General features: G+C 40.2%; 1 protein-coding gene across 1 annotated transcript; it reads left to right on the top strand.

The window, feature by feature from the left end:
• The first annotated feature begins 14,130 nt into the window (after nt 1-14,130).
• Nucleotides 14,131-20,580, top strand: LOC117292957 (transcription factor Sox-10-like). The gene is made up of 2 exons (XM_033775139.1): nt 14,131-14,620; nt 17,019-20,580. The coding sequence occupies exons 1-2, from the start codon at nt 14,232-14,234 to the stop codon at nt 18,034-18,036; spliced, it is 1,407 nt and encodes a 468-aa protein (XP_033631030.1). The 5' UTR covers nt 14,131-14,231; the 3' UTR covers nt 18,037-20,580.
• Nucleotides 20,581-21,012: the final 432 nt, after the last annotated feature.

Raw genomic sequence — 21,012 nt, forward strand, 5'->3', positions numbered from 1 at the left:
CACAGGTTTGTTATTTTATGCATATGTTGAGATAAGGCAAGTTAGAAGACTGGTCTTTGACAATTACCAATAGTGTCCACTGGCTTTAACTCATAAAACATTATTTCCGTTGGTGATAATCTAAAACAAAACTTGGTTCATCTTAGCGACTTGTTCAAACGTCCCACAAAATCCAGGGACAATGCCAAAACGACACGTTTTATACGTGCATTATTTTAGGCGCCCCAAAAAAGAAACCGTTGTCAAACGCCGTGAACCTTTGTCATCAGTTACCCCTGGGGACGAGCTTGTCCGTGAACTGCGACAATGTTTATCTTAACATTTCGACCCCGGTGATCTTGAACGTGTATTACACCGTGTATTAACCCAGTTCGGGGGGTTTGTCCTGGTGTTAATGCGAGTGCGTAAGGAACAGACTTCGACCCAAACCTATAGTCAGGTTGGATGCAGGACATTAATTCGGCATTGGAACCATTAGCTCACGCCAAACGAAACGTCGACAAACAAAACAATCGCGGCCATTTCAAATTCTAGTCTACAGACAGCTATTTTTGACTGAGGATTAAATAAACAAAACAAGTTCAAGTCACTGTGATAAATATTAAAACATTAAATATTTTTGAACGACTATAGCTACCATGACATGGTGAGCCTTTCGGGCAATGCAATAATCGAAACTCCAGTAGAAATTTGCTGGCCTGAAGCCTACTAAAGAATGATCAAATGAATTCTTCTTTAAAAGATAAAAAATAACTATAGTTCACATAATTTCTGTTCCGAAATCACTGACCCTGTTTGAGAAAGAGAAGGAACCTTGCTGTCCTGGATGCTCTTCACACTATTTTAGTGGCGCCAAAAGTGTGTCCGCAGTCACAGCGAATGCACCATTTGACAACGGTGGCATAAAGGCATGGCATGGAGGACGGTGTAGCAGGAGTGCAGCTGCTGACAGAGAAAAATCAGAGTACGGGCGGCACTCCGAACTTGTTCTGCCTTCTCGAACGTCGTCAACGAACAGTTGCATTTCGAAAAGCACATGCAACAGTTGCATTCTAATAGTAATACAGCACATGCAACTTCTCTGTACTATTCTGCAACCACATTCAATGTATAAACGAAACACATTCTGCAGGCTTCGTCACAGTCCGCCATTTTGTTTTTTCTTGCACACGCAAACCAAATCGACTCAACAGTCTGGTACCTTTTTATGACATGCTTTATTTATCGTTACAACAAGCTATAAGGGAACTCCTAACAAATGTGTCGTGACGTCATAAAGGGAACTTCTTTTTATAAAATTAATGAAAAATATGGTAAGAAAAAAATGTCACTTATGACTGACAAAGTGGAGCAAAAGCTGAGAAAAGCGGCGATGTAAAATAGAACACTGGTTATGGCTCGGACCAGCTGAGGACGAGGCAGCCACGGACGCAAGTCTATGCCAAATGAAGAATTTCCGTTATGATGACATTGGGGAGTCTAAAATAATAACACACATGGAGTAAGTTTTTGCAAAAAAAAAATGAAAAACAAAAAAACAAAGGCAGGAATAAAGAACAAGTCCACGGCTTTCCGATTGTTTGATATGACAAGGCGGCCCGTCCAGTCATAAGGACCCCCGGCTGGGTACCATAACAAGCCCGGTGGGGAGCCTGGGTGACTCGGTGATGAAGCTGCGCTTCGTCAAACGGAAAAGTGCTGATTACAATTTCATTCAGTTCAGACTTTCTTAAAAGAACCGCTCCGCTGAAATGATTTCACATCTATGATTATTTACTTTGAAAAAACCCCAGTTTGTTTATGTTAGTTCCGTGTACATGGTCTGTCATGGAATAGGAATATACCAAATCAAAGGAGAGAGGAACATAAGTAAAACACCAAACCAATTGTAACTTCTTCTCAAAAACCTTATCTTCGTAGATAGCCAAGTTAAAATGTGTCCAGTAATGATATTTTAATTATACGCATAGCACACTGATGATAATAAGTTCCCAGTTCCTAGTTCACAATTAATAATGTCAATTAGAAAAGTTTCTAATTCATGTCTCGTCATAAAACAGTCATTACGATTTTGTATAAACACCTTTCGTTTTGTTGAGGACATGTTGCGCTTTTTATAACTCACTTCCCAACGAGGTTAATTTCATCAATAATAATAACAGTCAATATTTTTGAACACACTGATCAGTGCCACGCGGCTAGGTCCCGCCGCCCTCACCTGCTACAGCTTACCGAGCCAGCTGGTTATAAACGACTTGAACCTAACTCGGGCCACTTCGCTCCAAGTCCGCACAAGCCCAACACGACCCTTCTCGGCGTGAGCCAACCCACCTGACCAAATCCATCCCGTCCCGGGCGGTACCTTTGATACCAACACGGTGATTAGTCCCTAAATCTGCTCCTCATGTCTTCATAGAGTCCAGTGAAGAGTCATCGAGATGGTTAATTTTGTTTCCTTAAAGGCACTGGCCACGTTTGGTAATTGTCAAAGACCATTTCTCACTTGGTGTATCCCAACATATGTGAACTGTTTGGGCTCCATAGGTCATCGAAGTTACAAGTGAATATTGAAAGAAAAACACCCTTGGTGCATTAATTTGTGTGCTTTCAGATGCATAATAACTAAATAGCTTCACTGAAACCGTTTATTTGAGTGAGAAAATGCCTCATTCTCGAAAACTACGTTCCTTCAGAGGGAGCCGCGTTTCTCACAATGTTTGATCTAAATCAGCAGCTCGCTCTATTGCACGTTACCAAGTAAGTTTTTGTATGCAAACATTATTGTTTTGAGTAATTACCAAGTGCCTTTAAAGTCTCAAGTTATTATTATGATTTTTTTCTCCAAGTTACTGTCGGTGGGTTGTAATTGAAATTATTACATTACGCGACAGGGTGCCTATAATGCGAGGTAATTGGTGGCCCGCTAGCGGTCTTACTGATAGGGGCCGATTTCACCGCTTGCGGCGGACTTGATCGGCAGCCACTGACAAATTATGGCAACAAGTGTTCGCCTCTAACATGCCGTCAAAACTCAAACATAATACCTGGACACCGATGCCTTGTGTTACTATATCGACGTTGGTATCTTGCTAACAGGCTCCATGTGCTGACATGCAGTGTTGTGTCAAGTTTTTCTGGAGGATTTTGACCCCAGAAATTAGTTGCAGACCCAACAAAGAAAAACCGAGCGTTGAAAACACTTTTCAAAATGGCGGTGTTGTGTCAGTTGTGTGCAGTCGCTGCTGGAATGAGACCACGGGTTACCTAGAATCAGGAGGTTCCTATATAAAGGTACACGAGTGGGCGGGTACCAGACTCGTATCAGAGCAATAGATTATCTTAGCTGGATATTTCGGAGAAAACATTAGAGACAGGTTATGGCTAATATAATAAACAGTAGGCATAATCTATGATGTCTTTACTATGACAAATCTTCGAAACTCACTTAGGTAACTTTTAGCAATGTTTGCATGCTGTTAAGTGTAATTAATATTGGGTTTCTAATGATATTCTAATCATATTTCTATGGTTAACTCATTTGGAACTGTGAGACCCTTTTCAGCTACGGAAAAATTGTATTATATAACAGTGGCGGAGTGAAAATAAACATCGGTGACATAACTTGATATTACTTTTTTTTTAATTCCAACAATGAATGGAAGTTACATCGATCAACTATAAATGCAACATTGATATATAAAGGATATCATGTTTATCAAAAACTGATTTCAGATCAGAAGCTTTCTTTGGTTCGTTTTGGGGTTTTCGTTGGGCCAAAGGTCATTTTCCTGAGAATGAAATGTCCAGACACGATACTTTGCATGTCTGTTCTTATTCACGATAGTGTCCAGGGTATGTTTATTTGCATTATATAATGTAACCCACATCCGAAAGACGCGGCTCGAGCCACATATGATGTCAATACGTTGACTGGTCTCCCACCATCCAATTACTGATTATGTCTCAGTTTTATCTACGACAAGTCCCTTCTCAAGGACCTTGCTATTGGCTGTGCTTCGTTACAACCTCTTCCATTTAACTGCATCTTATGGCGTATTTGGTAGTAAGCATAATGACTTTCCTTTCAAGCCTCCGTTTTACCATGGAGAAGGGGAACATTTTATTGATCTGAACGGCAGAAAATAACAAGATGCCTGTCTCAAGGAACATTTTGTGTGAAAAGACAACACGAAGCGATGCGAACAATAGTAACGTAACTGTATATGGAGTCAGGGACCTACATATTGGGTCGATTTCACAAAGATAGTCCTAACTTTCAGGACTAGGACTCTTTTATGAGTTAACTTAGGACTAGGACTCTTTTAGGAGTTACTAAAAACGTAAGTATATTGCCCTAAATTCAGGACGAGTTACTCGTTCTAACTCGAGATAAGACTCGTCTTAACTCTTTGTGAAATTTACCCCAGGCCTCCAAACAAAAAAATAGAGACTTCATCGGAAACCTCGGTGCGATCGGTTAAAATCTTACGGGGACGATTGTCTTGTTTTGAGAAGGCTGGCTGTTTTGTTACTAATTAAACCCGCGAGTATAGTTTGCTCAACCATAGAGCAAGGAACAGACCATGAAGGTTTAAAGGCAGTGGACACTATTGGTAATTACTCAAAATAATTATTGCCATAAAACCTTTCTTGGTGACGAGTAATGGGGAGAGGTTGATGGTATAGAACATTGTGAGAAACGGCTCCCTCTGAAGTGCCATAGTTTTTGAAAAAGAAGTAATTTTCCACGAATTTGATTTCGAGACCTCAGATTTAGAACTTGAGGTCTCGAAATCAACCATCTAGACGCACACAACTTCGTGTTACAAGGGTTATTTTTCTTTCATTATTATCTCGCAACTTCGATGACCGATTGAGCTCAAATATTCACAGGTTTGTTATTTTATGCATATGTTGAGATACACCAACTTTGAAGGCTAGTCTTTGACAATTACCAATAGTGTCCACTGCCTTTAACTCCATTGCCCAACTATCTAGTCGTCGATAGAAGTGCTTCATGATCGCATGATCTTTCTGACCTTGGGGGAGTAGCCTAAACGAGATTAAGGTGGGGCAATCATTTGCCACTTACCAGTCAACCAAGATTACGCAAAAATATCAAAACAACTGTGAAATCCTTATCAACGGATCAAAAGCGTCCTATCTGTTTTCCCCCCAAGCTTCGCTCTCCAATAAAAGACAACCGGATGTGATGGACCTGGACATGTTCATCGTCGGTTAATAATACTTCTGGCAGGGGCCACACACCGTTAGAAATAACCGTGGTCTGTCAGTGACGAGTGTTGCAAATTTACGATGGGTTGTCTCTTATTTTTAAAGGGAAAGTCAAACAGTTGTCTTTGAAACTCTAAATTGTTAGACCGGAAAAGGGTTGCTTTTAAATGGTCGTGAGAACATCCTAACAACATAATATGAAATATACGAGTTTGGGATTAACGTCTCAAAAATTGGGTGAAGTCTTATTGACAGCTTCTGTCTAAAAATTGCCAGGCGATAAGTTTGATTTTTAACGCTCCTCCAAATATTTTATCATTAAGAATCCTTTCCAATGGTTTTCATAGCGACCGCATAGTGAGTGTACTACTGGTGGTTTAGGCTCACCAAGAATTTGAATGCAATAGGTTATCTAGTCAAAATCAGGGAATATTGCTACACATGGCTTTACTCATTGCCCCCCCCCCCCCCGGACCTCAAGACTCCCTTGCTCAAGCCCCCAGCCCACCCCTAGATTTACGGGTAATCGTCAATACGCACATACCCCTCTTTATGTCGGTAACATAAACCACTTGCCAATGTCATTATGGGCTATATAATAACTTGAATAATACTCATGGGGCGAGTCTTGAATAATGCAATAATGCACGCATGACGAAACTTATGCTCTCTGCGGACAAATCATGAGAGCTGGGTGGTCGGACTCGATTTCTACATCGTGACTTATTAAGATGGATGGGCGAAGACAGTAAAGTTTATTATGGCAATAGAGGGTGTTATAAACATATTTTGGTAAACATGTTTAGGTACTGGCTCGGGAAGTTAAGCCTGAGTAAGTGGTGATTTTGTACGTTAAGCATTTACTGTGACAAAATAAATAATGTGTGGGAACTGTTTGGGATGCATTTCACACACAAACGAAATATATTGACCACTTTGTTTTTCACTGATTGATACCAGTTTAGCTAAAATAATGTTTGTGCTAAATCCATGTTACTTCTGACAACACACGACTATAGAAGAACAACAGAGCCTGACTATGCAGGCACAACTTGTACACATCAGCTCAGATGCAAGAAAACATCAAATCTGTTTTAAGGAGATTGCATCGTCTGATTTTTTAGCAACCTTCATTTTATAACGAAAAGGGGCACAACTCAAAACCTCTACAGCTGTTATTTTATTTATATGGAAATTATCACACAAATTCTAAGAGTCCCTATGATGTGACCAATGCCTGCCAGAAAGGCTTGGGATGTACAAAGTCACTCATTTTGTAAAAAATATTACATGGTCCTTACGAATTAATGTTATTGCTTTTCATTTTGTCTAGATCGCTTAATTATGTGTACTTTTAAAGTTTGTTGAAATCTTAAGATACAATTCGGTCGTTGGACTGTACTTTTTTAAAATGTTATTCGATCCATAAACCACAAACATTAAAAATTAAACCTGAACTACAACAAAAGATTACAGTTTCTTCATAAACACACCGGTGTGCTTTATAATTAAGCCTTATTCGTTAAATATACGGTTGAGTAATGGTCAATCACCGTACTAACTCGATTTTTCTCTTAAATGAAGGTAAATGGATACATGTAATTAAAGCGACACTTGCCAACGATTAGAAAGTAAATATCCACGATTATAAGTTTTTCCTCTTAATGACCGAACTGACACGCTTAAAGCTCATTAGGTTACCTTTTGTTTCTTGGTGGTTTCCTCACCAGTTTCAATGTTCCTTTTGTTGTAACTTCACGAATCATGAAATCGCACGCGTGGCATTGGACCTGCATGTGGGTGTGTGTGTGTTAAGTGCTTTGGGAGACCGCACGCGCAGGTGTCGATGAAAAACGGTATACAATGATCCAAGTACAAGATTGATTACAGATTCAACAGCGTGTTTGTTATTTGTCTCAAAAAAACGATTTTGCGAAACTTTGGTTAAAACAAAGGATATCCGAAGTTGGTCTGAACATGGTCTGAAAAGTAAGTAAAACAAACCATGGAAACAACATCTTATGTCTAATTTTAATGTCAATGCAAAACTTATAATTGCAACGACACGAACCGAATTTCTAAGACGAAACTTGGCTTTAGGCCTAATGTAATAGTTAAATTTGGGCACTTATGCTGGTAATGCATGCTACTATTTCATATGTTTAAGTTTTAAACTGCTAGGGATCGGACAGTGACAATGCAACAAAGAAAAACATTTGATGTCAGCCAAAAAGAATCAGCTCCTTTCCTAACAATACATGAGAGCAAGTGAAGATAAAGGCCTACTAATGGCAAGCGCTTTTTCTAGAAGATTCCTTCGTTTTCTACATGTAGATTGAGCCAATAGCTTGACTTCCATTTGACTCATGTATCAAGATCGAAACAATTTGCAATTAATCATCCCAAACCGGGACCGCCCTGAGCATCGCCACCCCCCCCCCCTTTACCCCACACCTCCCATCCCCTGAAAAGACCCAGGTTTTTACCCGTTCCTTTCCTCCAGATCCAAGGGCCACAGAGAAGGGTTTCCGCCCGGTTGAACGCGATAACTCACCCGTCAAATAATTAGCTGTAGGGCCACTTTGCAAACACCAAATAAACACGAGGAGGAGAGCTTAGATAATTACCGACAATAGTATAACTTGTTAAGCCCAGAACCCGGCCGAGCGGAAAGTCTATTGACAAAATAGCCCTCCAGTGAAAAGGAAGAAAGAAAAAAAACTCTTACTGGGTGTTCTTGGCAAATAAAAGAGTTTGACTAATTTGTAGGAATAACTGTTTTGGTTTTGATTTATACGGGGGAGGAAATTTGATTCTCCCCTCGCCTATCCTTAAGCTGAAAAATCACAGCTGCATGAATTGGCCGTCGGGTTAGACTACACTGGATTATGAGCGAAGAGAGCAAGCTGGCATACCGAAACTGGTTAAGGTAACTTTGTAAGTGCACTCGTTCTGTACTCTGTCATGGGGTAGAAACTTAATCACAATGTGTATCCAACAAGTAAGGTATCAAGAGAGATTTGTTCACTTACCAACAAGGTCTTCTGCATAAGAAGATTGTTGAGGAAGGCGAGGAAGAAAGAATTACTCTGTCAAAGAATTCATCACAAAGTTTGGAAGGTTGCTAGTAGTGCAAAATAGCTGGAAAACAACAACAAAACAGACTTGTAAACAATTGTTGTATTCATTTAAATTGCAATTCGATATTACCGTCATTGGTTTGTGTTTGTATGAAGAGTCCCTTCATCAGTTGGTAATCCTGGGCATTTAGAGCAATACTGGGAGCAATTTCATAAAGCCCTTTTATTTGGTTCAGCAAAAAAGGATTCAGCAATATGTTCTGCTTATTTCCCATTTCTATTTACCAAGTAAGGTTTCATGCTAATGATCATTTTGAGCATTTACCGATAGTGTCCACTGCCTTTAAAAGAACACGTTGCCTTGGATCGGTCGAGTTGGTCTTTGAAAAGCGTTTGTAACCGTTTGTTATAAAATGCATACGATTAGAAAGATATTTTAAAAGTAGAATATAATGATCCACACAAATTTGCCTCTAAATTGCGTTGTTATCCATTTACTTTGCGAACTAACACGGTCGGCCATTTATGGGAGTCAAAAATTTGACTCCCATAAATGGCCGACCGTGTTGCTTTAAAGCAGCTCTATGAAATTGGACCCAAGTTTGTGTTTGTAGCAATTTTTAACACAATATTGTGTGGGTGTATTTTTTTGTTCTCGTCTCAGGAATGAAAAAGTACCCGATGCTTCAGGGTTCTCATGGTGGAGGGAGTGTAGAGAGGAGAGACTTTTTTCTTCCTTCAACCATGCTTCAACCGGGTGGTCCGGGAGAGTGTCGACTCCCAACCGGGGCTGTCGTGTCCGAGGCCACGGTGATACCACGCGTTATTACGGCACGTTTCATTATGTAATTATCGCCGGCTTCGGACATCCAAGGACAAACATTTCTCAAGACACTTCCGTTGGGTCTTAAGCGGATCTCGGTGGTCGGAGCTTGTGTGTTTCTTTTTTTTTTTATGTGGAGCAGACAGGCTGAACTAATGATGGGGTATCGTGCTGGGATGTTACTTTCAAACCATTTCCCCTACCCTCAGAATGCGAACATCAATGGTTTACTCAGTAAATAAAGTATACAAGTTAATTTGCTCTGACAACAAGAAAATAGTTTCAGCTTACAAACATCAACATCAATGGCATGGAAATACTAAGCAAGTCAAGACTTAGCAATCAACCCACATTTCCATTGGGGGGGGGGGTAGGAGGGTACAATTTATTTGTGTATTTGGTTCGATCTTATGGGTGGGGGCAGACAGGGTGAAGCTCAAGCCCCCATGTCCCTTTTGTGTTTTAATTCATTGACTATAATCAGAAGGAGTTCTAGAATTAGAGATAGTATCCTTTTGACCTACTGGCCCTTTTTTGCTTTTTTAGATGTTACCATAAAAGTCTCAAACCAGTTGAAACTGCTGACGTCTTCCCATAAATTGAAATGCACGTTCGGATTTACATTTAAGGAGATTACTGATTAACTTCTGTCGGTGTTGATTAGAGTAGTGGGCAGTACTCGAGTCGCGTTTATTATTACTGTGGCATACAACTTGATTTGACTTGGGTAAAGTTGACTTCTTGCTGGTTACAACATCGAGGACGAACCCCAATTCATACCACACTGCTCGTCCAGGACGGGGAAGGTCCCCGTGATGATTCAAAAGAATTAGTCACTAATTTAGTCGCTAAACAACAACAAAAACCGAGCGGTCAATGAACGGTTTTCAAAAACGAAAGTCCGCGAACACGAGACCTTGAACAAGATTTGGTGATGAAGACAAATAACTCTCAATGGGGAACACTTGAGTTAATCAAGCTTCACAAAGGATTACGAATCAGGAATGAAGATATACAATAAGACACTTGAGGGACCATAAGACATGTATCATAGCATCAGAGCATCTCCTGTCAGGTCTGAAGACAGGGTCCCAATCGATAAGGCTCATATATGAAAACGACCTTTAGACGTAAAATGTGTCACCTTTTGGTTTCTTAGATGTTTGATGTTTGATGATTTTATACGAAAGCACACAAATAAAAATAAATCCACCCCTTTCCAATCTGATATTTACGGACTCACAATCCGTGATTCACAATATTACGGATTCATAATCTGTGTTACGGATTTCTGAATCCGTTAATAACGGATCGTGAATCCGTAAAAACGGAATGGTAATTTTGGATTGGGCTATTTGGGGCTTTCTTTATATTTTCATAGGTTAGCTGTAAGGCACATTTCATGAAAACATAAGCGATTTGACCACATCTATTCCAGCACGCTGGCTCTTCTGTTGAGCGTGTACAGGAGGCCCCTTATATATATAGCGACGGCGTGATATCTGAAATGAACATCGTTCCCCAAGCCTTTCGTGCAACAAAAGAGAACACTGAAGTTAACGTAATTGAGATCAAAGTCAACTACCAGCCATGCACACATACTTCTATATAACGAGGGTGAAAATCACACTAATGATGTCAAACAAACAAACAAACAAACAAACCAAACAGTACGCACGAATACCCGGAGTCCGGACGAAACAAGAGATGTGACTTCATGAACAATCCATGCACCAGAACATTTACCAACGCTCAGAGACACCCACTGCCGGCTTTAAACACGGCTTTGAACTTCCCGCACGTCAATAATAGAAATCATGGACAACCCGTGGAGTCCATTTTCGATTTCCAGCGAAATCAACCCCGGCCCCAGCGAGTGCCGTGTGCGCCAAATTACAAATTGTCAGTTCGGAATTAGAGAGAACGTTTACGTATCATTCAGCCGGCAATAAAAAAAAATATATGTTCGGCTTACACCAAAGCGTCGACAAGTGTGTATTTTACGGTGTGCGGCTGTCTGCTCCTTTGTAGGCCACTTTGTACCGTGTACCGACTGAGGGAAGCTCACACCGTGGGCACTAGATGAGTCAAGAAAATTGTAGCAAGGCATTTAGCTAGGGGAGTTTGTAAATGGTATCCCCATTAGTATGTGTGATACACCTGTATTCTTCAGCCGTCTACCCTACGGGCTTGAATAATCGTTAACGGTTTTTTCTCTCTTCTTTAAGTATCTAAATAGCTTCTACTACGGGTGTAAGCTATGACCCAACAGATTAATGCACAAAGTGTTGCGTTTTGCTGCACGTTGTAATCCGCCGATTTCGCTGTGTAATTTTAGCCGGTATGAAAAGCACGGCACGCGGTGGCCCACGGTCTCTGCAAACTCAATGCACACCCGCTCGCAAGGTCAAACGTGCAAATACACTACTGACCCATTTAAAACTCCCATACACTTGCGTTTTTCTAGGTTTTCTTTTTTCCCCTTCTTTTTCTTCCTCCAGTTTTTTGTTTGTTGCGAGAGATTACTTTCTTGACAACCGAGCCGCGCGGTCATGTTCCGACGGGGTGACTCAGGCAGGGTGACTGTCGTTATATACGGGGGCCGTTTGGTATGGTGTAACGTGTCATGAATTCAATAAACAAAAGATTCCACAGATGTATGTGTAAATGAGCAAGGCAATTTGCAACAAAATGGGCAAGAAAAGTGTACCACTTTGGGCCGAATGACGCATGGCTAACGTGTAATATATACATAGAACTAGGCTGCTCATTGCTCTTATGGTAATAATTGTGGTAGAGTAATTCGCCATGCATTGCCGGACTATTACACGCTGACGTCATATGTTGATAGGGTGAGGTAATGCATTGGGGTTCGCTGTTCATATATCCCCAAGCTGTCAATGGCAGCCAAACTGGGTCGTGGGAGTTTTGGGAGAGTCCTGGGCATGATGCAATGGTGCTTAGCAGAGAGCACCAGACACGCAAAGAAACAGCTAAAATGCCTTCGACGCACACACAGTCTACAACTGGTTCCCGCAATACTGCTAAGCTATTTTATATGACAAACTATATGTTTTTGTTTTGCTAAGCCGATTTATGTAAGGTTTTAACGACAGCTGTAGCAGTATTTCTTTAATATTTACGACACGCAGGGTTTGGATTGACACAGGGGGAAAGGCTGAACTTTGAAGATGATGTGGCACGTCAAAAAGAATGCCAATTGACATCGAAACAGTAGAACCCCCAGACACAATGCATTCACTACCAAAGCCCAGTGAAATTGGAGGTAGTCGCATAGCATCGTCTGAAGATGCTATGTCAGATTTTTGGCCGATTTGACCCAAACATTTTGATTTAAAATTCAATATTAGGTATTCAATTCAGGTATTTTGATGGGGGTCAAGAAAGTTACAAGCTTTCATTTGAGCCATTGCTGGAAAGGTCCGCCAATTATTAGTAGCAGTGAAATAAAGTGCTCAAAATTAGTTTTTGTCGGGATCCCGACAATATATCACGTGACCAATTCTTATGCGTTTTAAATTTTTGTCATGATTCCTGACCATTAAAAGTAAAAGTTGTTTTCGTTAGAGCGGGTGATACTCTTTGAAATACCATTCACTCAAACAAATCTATTTTTTAATTAAGAAATAACCGGAAACCCCCCTCCCCAGTATTATTACTCCCGTATGGTAGTTATTACCATTAAGAATAGTAGTTTTCTGATATGTTCTCAGAGAACCAACAGTATCGAATTTTAAAGGGTTGTTCAACTTCGACAATTATTCAGAAAACATCACTGAATAACAATTTGTTTATGGGTGAGATAAGTCATAGCTATCTCGCAATTTCTAGTGGGTCATACAGCTTGTAGATTAAAATTCTTTGATCTATTTTAGTGCATCTTGTAAAGCATTAACCTACATATTACCATTTGTAAAACAGATAATGGAGCCCGAATAATGTACAATCAGGGAGACACCAACTCGACCTCCTTCATTTCCAGACAATATTTGTCTTCGCTCTTCAAAGAAATTCTGTCAGAATCATCAAGCTTCTTAGGGAACCTCCTTGGTCAAACATGGCAAACACATCTCTTATAAGATATGATGGAAGCAGGCAGTAATATTGCGTGTCCACAGTCTGTCCACAAGTTATCAAGGAATGTTGGTGTTTACTGCGTTAAAGACATGCGCTACAGGTTTTAAATTTTACACAAATTATATCTTTTTTTAAATATTTTTTTTGATAAAGGTCAGTGGTACACAAAGTTGGCTTGGTAAGGACTGTCTCATGAAAACCATTTCCACATTAAATTCCGCCATTTCTAAGAAAGAATCAGTGAACAAAACCTTAATGACTGTTAGCAATGAAAATATATTTTTAGGCAAAAGTTATTTAATATACTCGAAAACGGGGCCATGAATTAAAAAAAATGGGTTACAGATTGGTTTAGGGATCAGTGTTTCATTCAAGTTGGCTACTTTTTATGAGAGGTTGATATAAGTTGCTCTTCGAAACAAAACCAATCTGACGGTGCTATAAAACAGACGGAAACAAAATTGTGTTTAAGTGAAGATGCATCTTATATTATATTATATGCACAATTTGTTCACTTTTTAAAACTAACATACAGTTTGGCTTGGAACGAAAGCTCCAAATACAATCAACACACGTGCATTGCAATCCGCTACACGTTATACCGACCCGGTGAAGAAAATCACGTCCACACGAACACACGACCAATCACAAACCACTTCTCTGTGACCGGCCAATCATAACCCGGTGTGGGCGGGGCCTAAAAGGTACACAGTGTCTGCAAGACGGGTAGTGTGTGGAGAGGCATAGGGGGTACAGCACAGTGCCGTAAGTCTAGGCTTCCCTTAATTATATGTCAATAAACGATTCAAAATATACGAAAAAAAAGTGGGTGAGAGAATTACAAGGGGGTGCTGAAGTGGTTTGGAGGAGTGCCGGTGACTAAACATCGTCGCCTCATAAAAGCCGAGTTGCCCCTCGAGCGTGAGTCACAACGATTGTTATCATTCACGGAGTAACACTGCCGAAAGTTTTAGTGTGACTACTCCAAGTATTTAATGCACAAGGACATCATCATGAGCGTACAGATTTCGGATATGGAGAGACCTTTATCTCGTGGAAGTGACGGGCCGGTTAGCCCGGGTTGCAGCGAGTCCGGCTCGGAGTCTTCAGACACCACGCTTCACGGTGATGGTACCCCATCAGCGTTGGACCCCCGTTTCTCGCCGTCCATCCGCGATGCAGTCAGCCGGGTGCTCCAGGGTTACGACTGGTCCCTGGTCCCGATGCCGACCCGAGTCAGCGGTAACCCCAACGCCAAGCCCCACATCAAGAGACCGATGAATGCCTTCATGGTGTGGGCCCAAGCAGCCCGCAAGAAACTTGCCGACCAGCACCCACACCTACACAACGCCGAACTCAGCAAGACGCTCGGCAAATTGTGGAAGTGAGTAACTCAGAATGAATTTATGTGGTTCTGTGTGTCACGAGGGTCTTGTCTATAAATTAATTATCGTGAATTCATAGTAATACTAACATTCCAGAACACCTGTGTGTATAAAAACATGTGCGGTGACAACTTTGTAACATTCCTTTCACAATTTTTAAATAAACAACATGAGTACTGACTTTTTATGATTTAGAAGCTAAATTGCAATAAACAAGGTATACTGTCAGTCAAATACAATGTGGGTGTATTGACCGCAACCGTTGGTGCACTATTTCAGAAAGTTTATCAAAATATAATATGCCAATTTGAAACTTGCTGTTTATGGTGGACCACACCGCAGTAATGCGAAATATTAAAAAAATGATGATATGTTGTAAATGCGTTACGGCAAATTTTAACTGTTTTCAGAAAGTTTATCAACTAAAATATATGCCAATTAGAAATTGCTGTTTTATGGTGAACCACAGAAATGCAGAATCTCAAAAAATTGATAAATATGAACCGTTGTGAATACGATGGGGAAATTTTTAAACTGATTTTAATCGGCACGTGTACACCTTGCTGGCTGGGAACAAGGAGCTCGTCATAGCACGCAATGGCACGACAGGGAAGATAAAGCAGTGATGCTTGCATTGATCAAAATGAATGTCAACTTTGTATAAATGACTATCAACTTTATGTTTATATATAACTGTCTCTGTGTCTACCCTGGCTCTTTAGTCTCAGACTAGTATACAATGGAAAATGAAAACTGCTTGTTCTTGCGGTATCATGAAACCATTGCGAGGGCAGCTTTCAATATTACCGCCTTTTTTAAATACCATGCAACTTGCGGTCATTCAGAGGTTGCGCCAGGTTCACAATGGGGTTCTCAACCGATTCACAATACATTACACATACTGTTTTATCTCCTTTGTGGACATGGTTGGATAATTTTAAGAGCCTCAAATCTTCCATTGTGCTGCAACTTTTTAAACTGTACGCGGCGAACTTTTCAACTTTTGAACCCTTTGCGATGGTATTGAAGCGGATCGCATGTGCATTGTTTATGGCAGTTTTGAGCTGTATGACAAAATCCCCACCGACTAGTCGTAATTGTGTTAAGGTTTCTGGGTGCTCATTTTGTTCCTGTTAAGTTCAGTTCTGTGTCAGTGAGTGTCCCTGCTTCATCATGCATGCTTTGGCGGCATTTCTATTCTGTTGCACATTTTGTTGTGGAATTCTCTGTTCATGTTGTACAGGGAACAAAGACAATGCTGAAGTTTGTTTGCATATTGTTTTACTAAGGAAAGTTTTACTAAGGAAAATGGTCTTTAAACAAATATTTAGGCCTACAATATTTATAATTAAATTCAATATTAAATTACTCTGCAATATGAGAAACTGCAAATATAACTAAAAAAAATAAAAAATGCTCGAGATCTTTGACTTCAGCAGTGTACACGTGCAGAATTCAAAAATCTTAATTTATGATCTGCCTCTTTATAACAACTTTAAAACACGCATGCATTACATTTGACGTGTATTGTCAAGACCATGTCACGCGTCCCATTGATCAAGTTTCTCTCCAGCGTTTATTTCATAACATTACTCCCCCGTTCAAAAGTTGCACTCAATTCTGACTTACGGCAACAATGGAGACAGAAAACTACGGTAGTCATTCTATCATTAGATTGCCAGCAACTCCCAATCAAACACTCTCGATGACTTAACAACCAAGGAAATATGAAAGGCGGCGTCTTTAAAAAGCCAGTGAGAGGTTTCTATTCTCTAACTAGTCATATCCTCAAGGTTTCCCATCAGTCACACCGCTGGTGCCATAGAAGACACGAAGAATGGCCAAAAAGACCGCCTTCTTCACGAGCACACAATAGAAAATTGAAAGGGGTTTTTCATGATTTAAACCGACGGGGTTTGCCATAATCGGTGAAAAAAAAATGTAAAAGCCTTTTGATTCGTTTTTAGTTTTGGTCTCATGCATGATGGATTTTATAGGGACTTGACAATGCATCACTGACCTATCGACAATCGCGTCGCGAACTTTTTAAAAGTACAGACTTCATATTTGCAGAGCACTGTATGATTTTAATACAAATTTTTGCAGCATTAACATAGCTATGATTGAACTGTTAACTAAAACTTAAATGTTATATCATGGATATTTACTGTTAGTCAGCCAATTTTTTTTTTAGATCACTAAACAAAGTGAGTTGGTGAAATGCAATGACAGTTGGTAAAATGCCTTCAATGCTAACGTCTTCACGTAGTGAGACAATAAACTAAAACAAAAGAAACTGAATTGGCTTTGATTTCTGCTTAAAACATTACCTGTATTAAACAAAATAATTATGACACTGAGAGCTAACAAGTTACTTTTATATTTGTCTTTCTGCAGACTGTTGTCAGAGCCAGAGAAACAGCCCTTCATCGAAGAAGCAGAACGTCTTCGCCAGCAACATAAGAAGGACCATCCCGACTACAAGTACCAGCCACGACGTCGCAACAAGAGCAACAACAAACCCAGCAAGGGCCCTCTGAGTACCGACACCACCACGCTATGCAAGGGGTCTCGCTCTCCGGGAGACACCAGCAGCGACGACGGTTCCAAGAGGTACGCCGTCCATGCCACACCCCAGCAGAATGGTCCTCCTACCCCACCCACCACGCCCAAGAATGACACAGACTGCCTGAACGGGCAGCCGCCACAGAAACGCATGAAGTACATCCAGCTTCTGAAGGGCGGTGACCGTCAACAGCAGCAGCTACCCATGGACCTGGCTGGTGTGGACGTTCGAGATCTCAGTAGCGACATGATGGCCAATATGGACGGCCTGATCAACGAGGACCTCGACCACTACCTCGTGGCAAGCTCCGCTCAGAGTCCACAGGCGCAACAAACCGCCAACTGCAACACGTATGCCATGATGAACAGTTGCCAGAACCTCACGCAATCAGAGCAGTGGGTCAACCGGCAGGGTATACCCCCAATACCCGTCGCTGTCTCAGTCTCCAACACCATGAAGCTGGAGGAGGAAATCCTGTCTCCCGAGCAGCAGCACTTCTCCTCATCACCTACCTCCTCAAACCAAGTACAGCCTTATGACTTCAGTATGCAGCCTCACTATGCTGAGTACCCCTCGCCTACCGGTCAAACCTATGACTATCCTCAGCAGCCTCAACCAGCCCAGATCGGCTACTATGCAAACAATCCCAACAGTCCGTCTGCAACCACGATGCCCTCCTCCTACCAGTTCCCACAACAGCAGGTTTCACCAAACCAAGCATACCTCGCAGTTGAGAGTACGCAATCCATCCTCCCAGAAGCCCGCACGTGGAACAACTACCCGAATCAGGCCAGGTCTTGGGAAGACCATTCCACAGACAAATCATGTAAAAGAAGCCCCATCAACTAACTTTGTGTGTCTGGTGGAAGCCCCATCAACTAACTTTGTGTGTCTGGTGAAAGGGGTCCATCAATGAACTTTGGTTAGCCAGCCTGTCGATAAACACTTAAGGTGAACTCTCTGTTGTGTTACAAGTTATTGCTGAACACGCTGTGCGTGTCCTATTAAACCATAAAGTCAGATTGTGTGAACGAAGGAAAGAATGTCCTGTGTATGTAAAGTTGCCTTGTAAATAGAGTTTCATATTTTATTAAGTTATGTGGGCCGAGTCATTTTATGAGTTTAAGGGTGAATGGGTATACATGGGTCAACAGGTGTTTTTTTTAGCATTGGGTGGCAGCCTTCTCTTGCGATGGGTGTCTTTTTTTATACTACAAATAATAATGAGCACACATTGAAAAGAATCTATGCAATCTTTTACAACCAAAACTTGGGGGATGTTAAACCGTATTTAAATTGATATGTAATATACCGAGTTGATCTTTGTATGGTTTCAAGCATACACATTGACAATGAATATTGAAGTTGTCATTAAAAAAGTGGTACAAGTCTAGTATATGCATTTCAAGCATTCTTTGAATATCATGTATACTTGGATATTATTTTAATGTATATTTGCAAAAGTCTGGTACCACTTTCAAAGTCAAATATTTTCTTGATCTCTTTAAAAACCAAGGTAGCCTGACTGGACCCATTTTCGTTGTAAGTTTCTTATATCATTTTTTGCTTCAATTTACCATACCGAATGGCTATGAAAGAAAATATTGTCTTCCATAATATCGTCACCTAAATATCACTGTCTTCTACAGTCATTTGTCAAATTTTCTAAACGCAGTTAAAAACATGTTTTTTTTTTTTTTTTAAATATAACTTTCATTAAGTATTCACTTTTTATACAAAATTTCTTACAAAATAGATTGGGATGGTTGATAGAGATCACTTTGAACCAATGATTATTAAAACCTCCACGCATGTAAAAAGTAAACATTTTTTACCATTTTTGTAAAAAGAGCAACGTTATTTTGAATCAAACTGATTTTTGGTACATTTGTTAAGGTTTTTTGTAAATGTAAATAGCTTGAGATTAATTATTATTATAATAACTGTTCACCTTTTGTGGTTAGAATAATTAATAGTATACAATACAAGTTTGAATTTGAAGTTAATAACTTAAAGTTAAGATAATCAGGGTCCACTTTTTAATAAGGCAGATTTTGCTAAGCTGTTTGTGGCAGATAACCAGTCATGACTTCATAATGCAACAGTTTGGGAAGTAACCCGTGTTTGGTATTAACGCTAAACTGCTTAGCAATACTCTGTTCTTAGCGACTGTATGGAATTGACCCCCAATATATCTGTATGGCCTTCGAGGGCTAAGTTTGGTTCTTAAATTTGAGAACAGTTCTTCATTGGAATAAATATCTATGGTGACAAAAATGAAAGTAAATTTGAATGCATCCGAATTTCTGGCTCAACATGTATTCTATGCAACGGATTTTCATGACCTCTCCCTTCCCCGAAGCACACCTCTCTACAATTTCCTGCTCCGTCCCTCGGTTCTCCAGAAAGAAATCGAGACTTTAAAAACATTCGTCACCACTACACCACACTTCTAGCCGCAAACTGGTTCTTAGGATACTCCTTTTCCGAGCCGCAAACTCATCCCTTTAGTATGCACTGTAATTCTTTCCACATCTCCAAACCAAACGGGCCATAAATTCAAGTGCAAACCCTTAAGTGACAAATGATTCATCAAAGCAAAGGAAGACACAACTCGTGTCGATCTCATCCCAAAGGAGAAATAACCAATATTTTCACACCCTGAGTTTTGAAATATCTTGTTTTGTTACTCGATGTATTTCAACCCCAAAAACTGGCTCTATTTTTGATTCTGGGACCACACAGGTTCAGGAGTGGTTGGGGGTCGGATGTGTTACAAGTACCCATAATACCTTTTACACTAAACATGTGGCCCAGACCACTTAGCATCATAAATATCGGCCGAAGCTCTTCGTTTTAGCCAAGGAAATGCAATTTACCCACCACAGTCATAAAAAATTAAGTTTAACAAAACCAAGCTGGGTTGTATTTAAAAGGCATTTTAAAGGAGTGTTTCAGAGAGAATTTTATGTTTCATCAGCCACAAGGGAAAAATACATTGTTTTTAATGGCGAATAGTTTTGGGAGCCGGTCAAGGTAGTTTGATTTCTTCTGAGAAAATGTTCCAACTGTCAACCTCAATCAATGTAAATTATATCAATTATGGTTTTGAACCTTAACGTGTTTGCTAGATGAGAAGAAACATTAAGAAGTTGGTTTAAGAAGTTGGTCTATTTAATACCTCCATGGTTTAACCACAGAAAAGAAAGTCCAAGCTTTGACCACAAGAAGTTCGACTCAAAGGTTGTTCGTGCCTTGATGTTGTTATCTTTGCAGCCCCACCAAACAACATGTTTTATAATAAGTACATTTTGTAGATTATTTGTAACTTAATTCATGATTTTTAATTTTTATTTAACATTCCCGTTTTATTTAAAAAGATGTTTGTATTTAATTAAGTTTCAGTGTGGACACAGAGTGTCTCATTATTTTGTTCGAAAAATAAAATAAATCTTGAAAATATGATTATTGTTTGTTTTGGTTCATACTCAATTGGTCATAATTGTGAAAGCTGCCTGACTTGATAAATAACTTCATTGACCCTGGTAGTGGTTTATGTTGGGAGCTCGAGCTGGTAGGTCGAGGTGTGGAGGGGTTAGATTGGGGGGGGGGGGGGTCCATGGATCCCCAACACTATGGGGGATCATATCTGGTAAGGGATGGGTGAGATTTAAACAAGAGCATAGTTATGTTTGTTTTCAAATTGTGCTTTTGTGTAACTCGTTCTTGTGAGTAACTTGCTTTAGCGTATTATTAAACAGTTACAGAATATCAGTTTTATGTTTTAACTGGACACCTATTACAGTGGCGCAATCAGCGGGGGAC

The sequence above is a fragment of the Asterias rubens genome, chromosome 7, assembly GCF_902459465.1.
Source record: "Asterias rubens chromosome 7, eAstRub1.3, whole genome shotgun sequence".
Classification (NCBI taxonomy): domain Eukaryota; kingdom Metazoa; phylum Echinodermata; class Asteroidea; order Forcipulatida; family Asteriidae; genus Asterias; species Asterias rubens.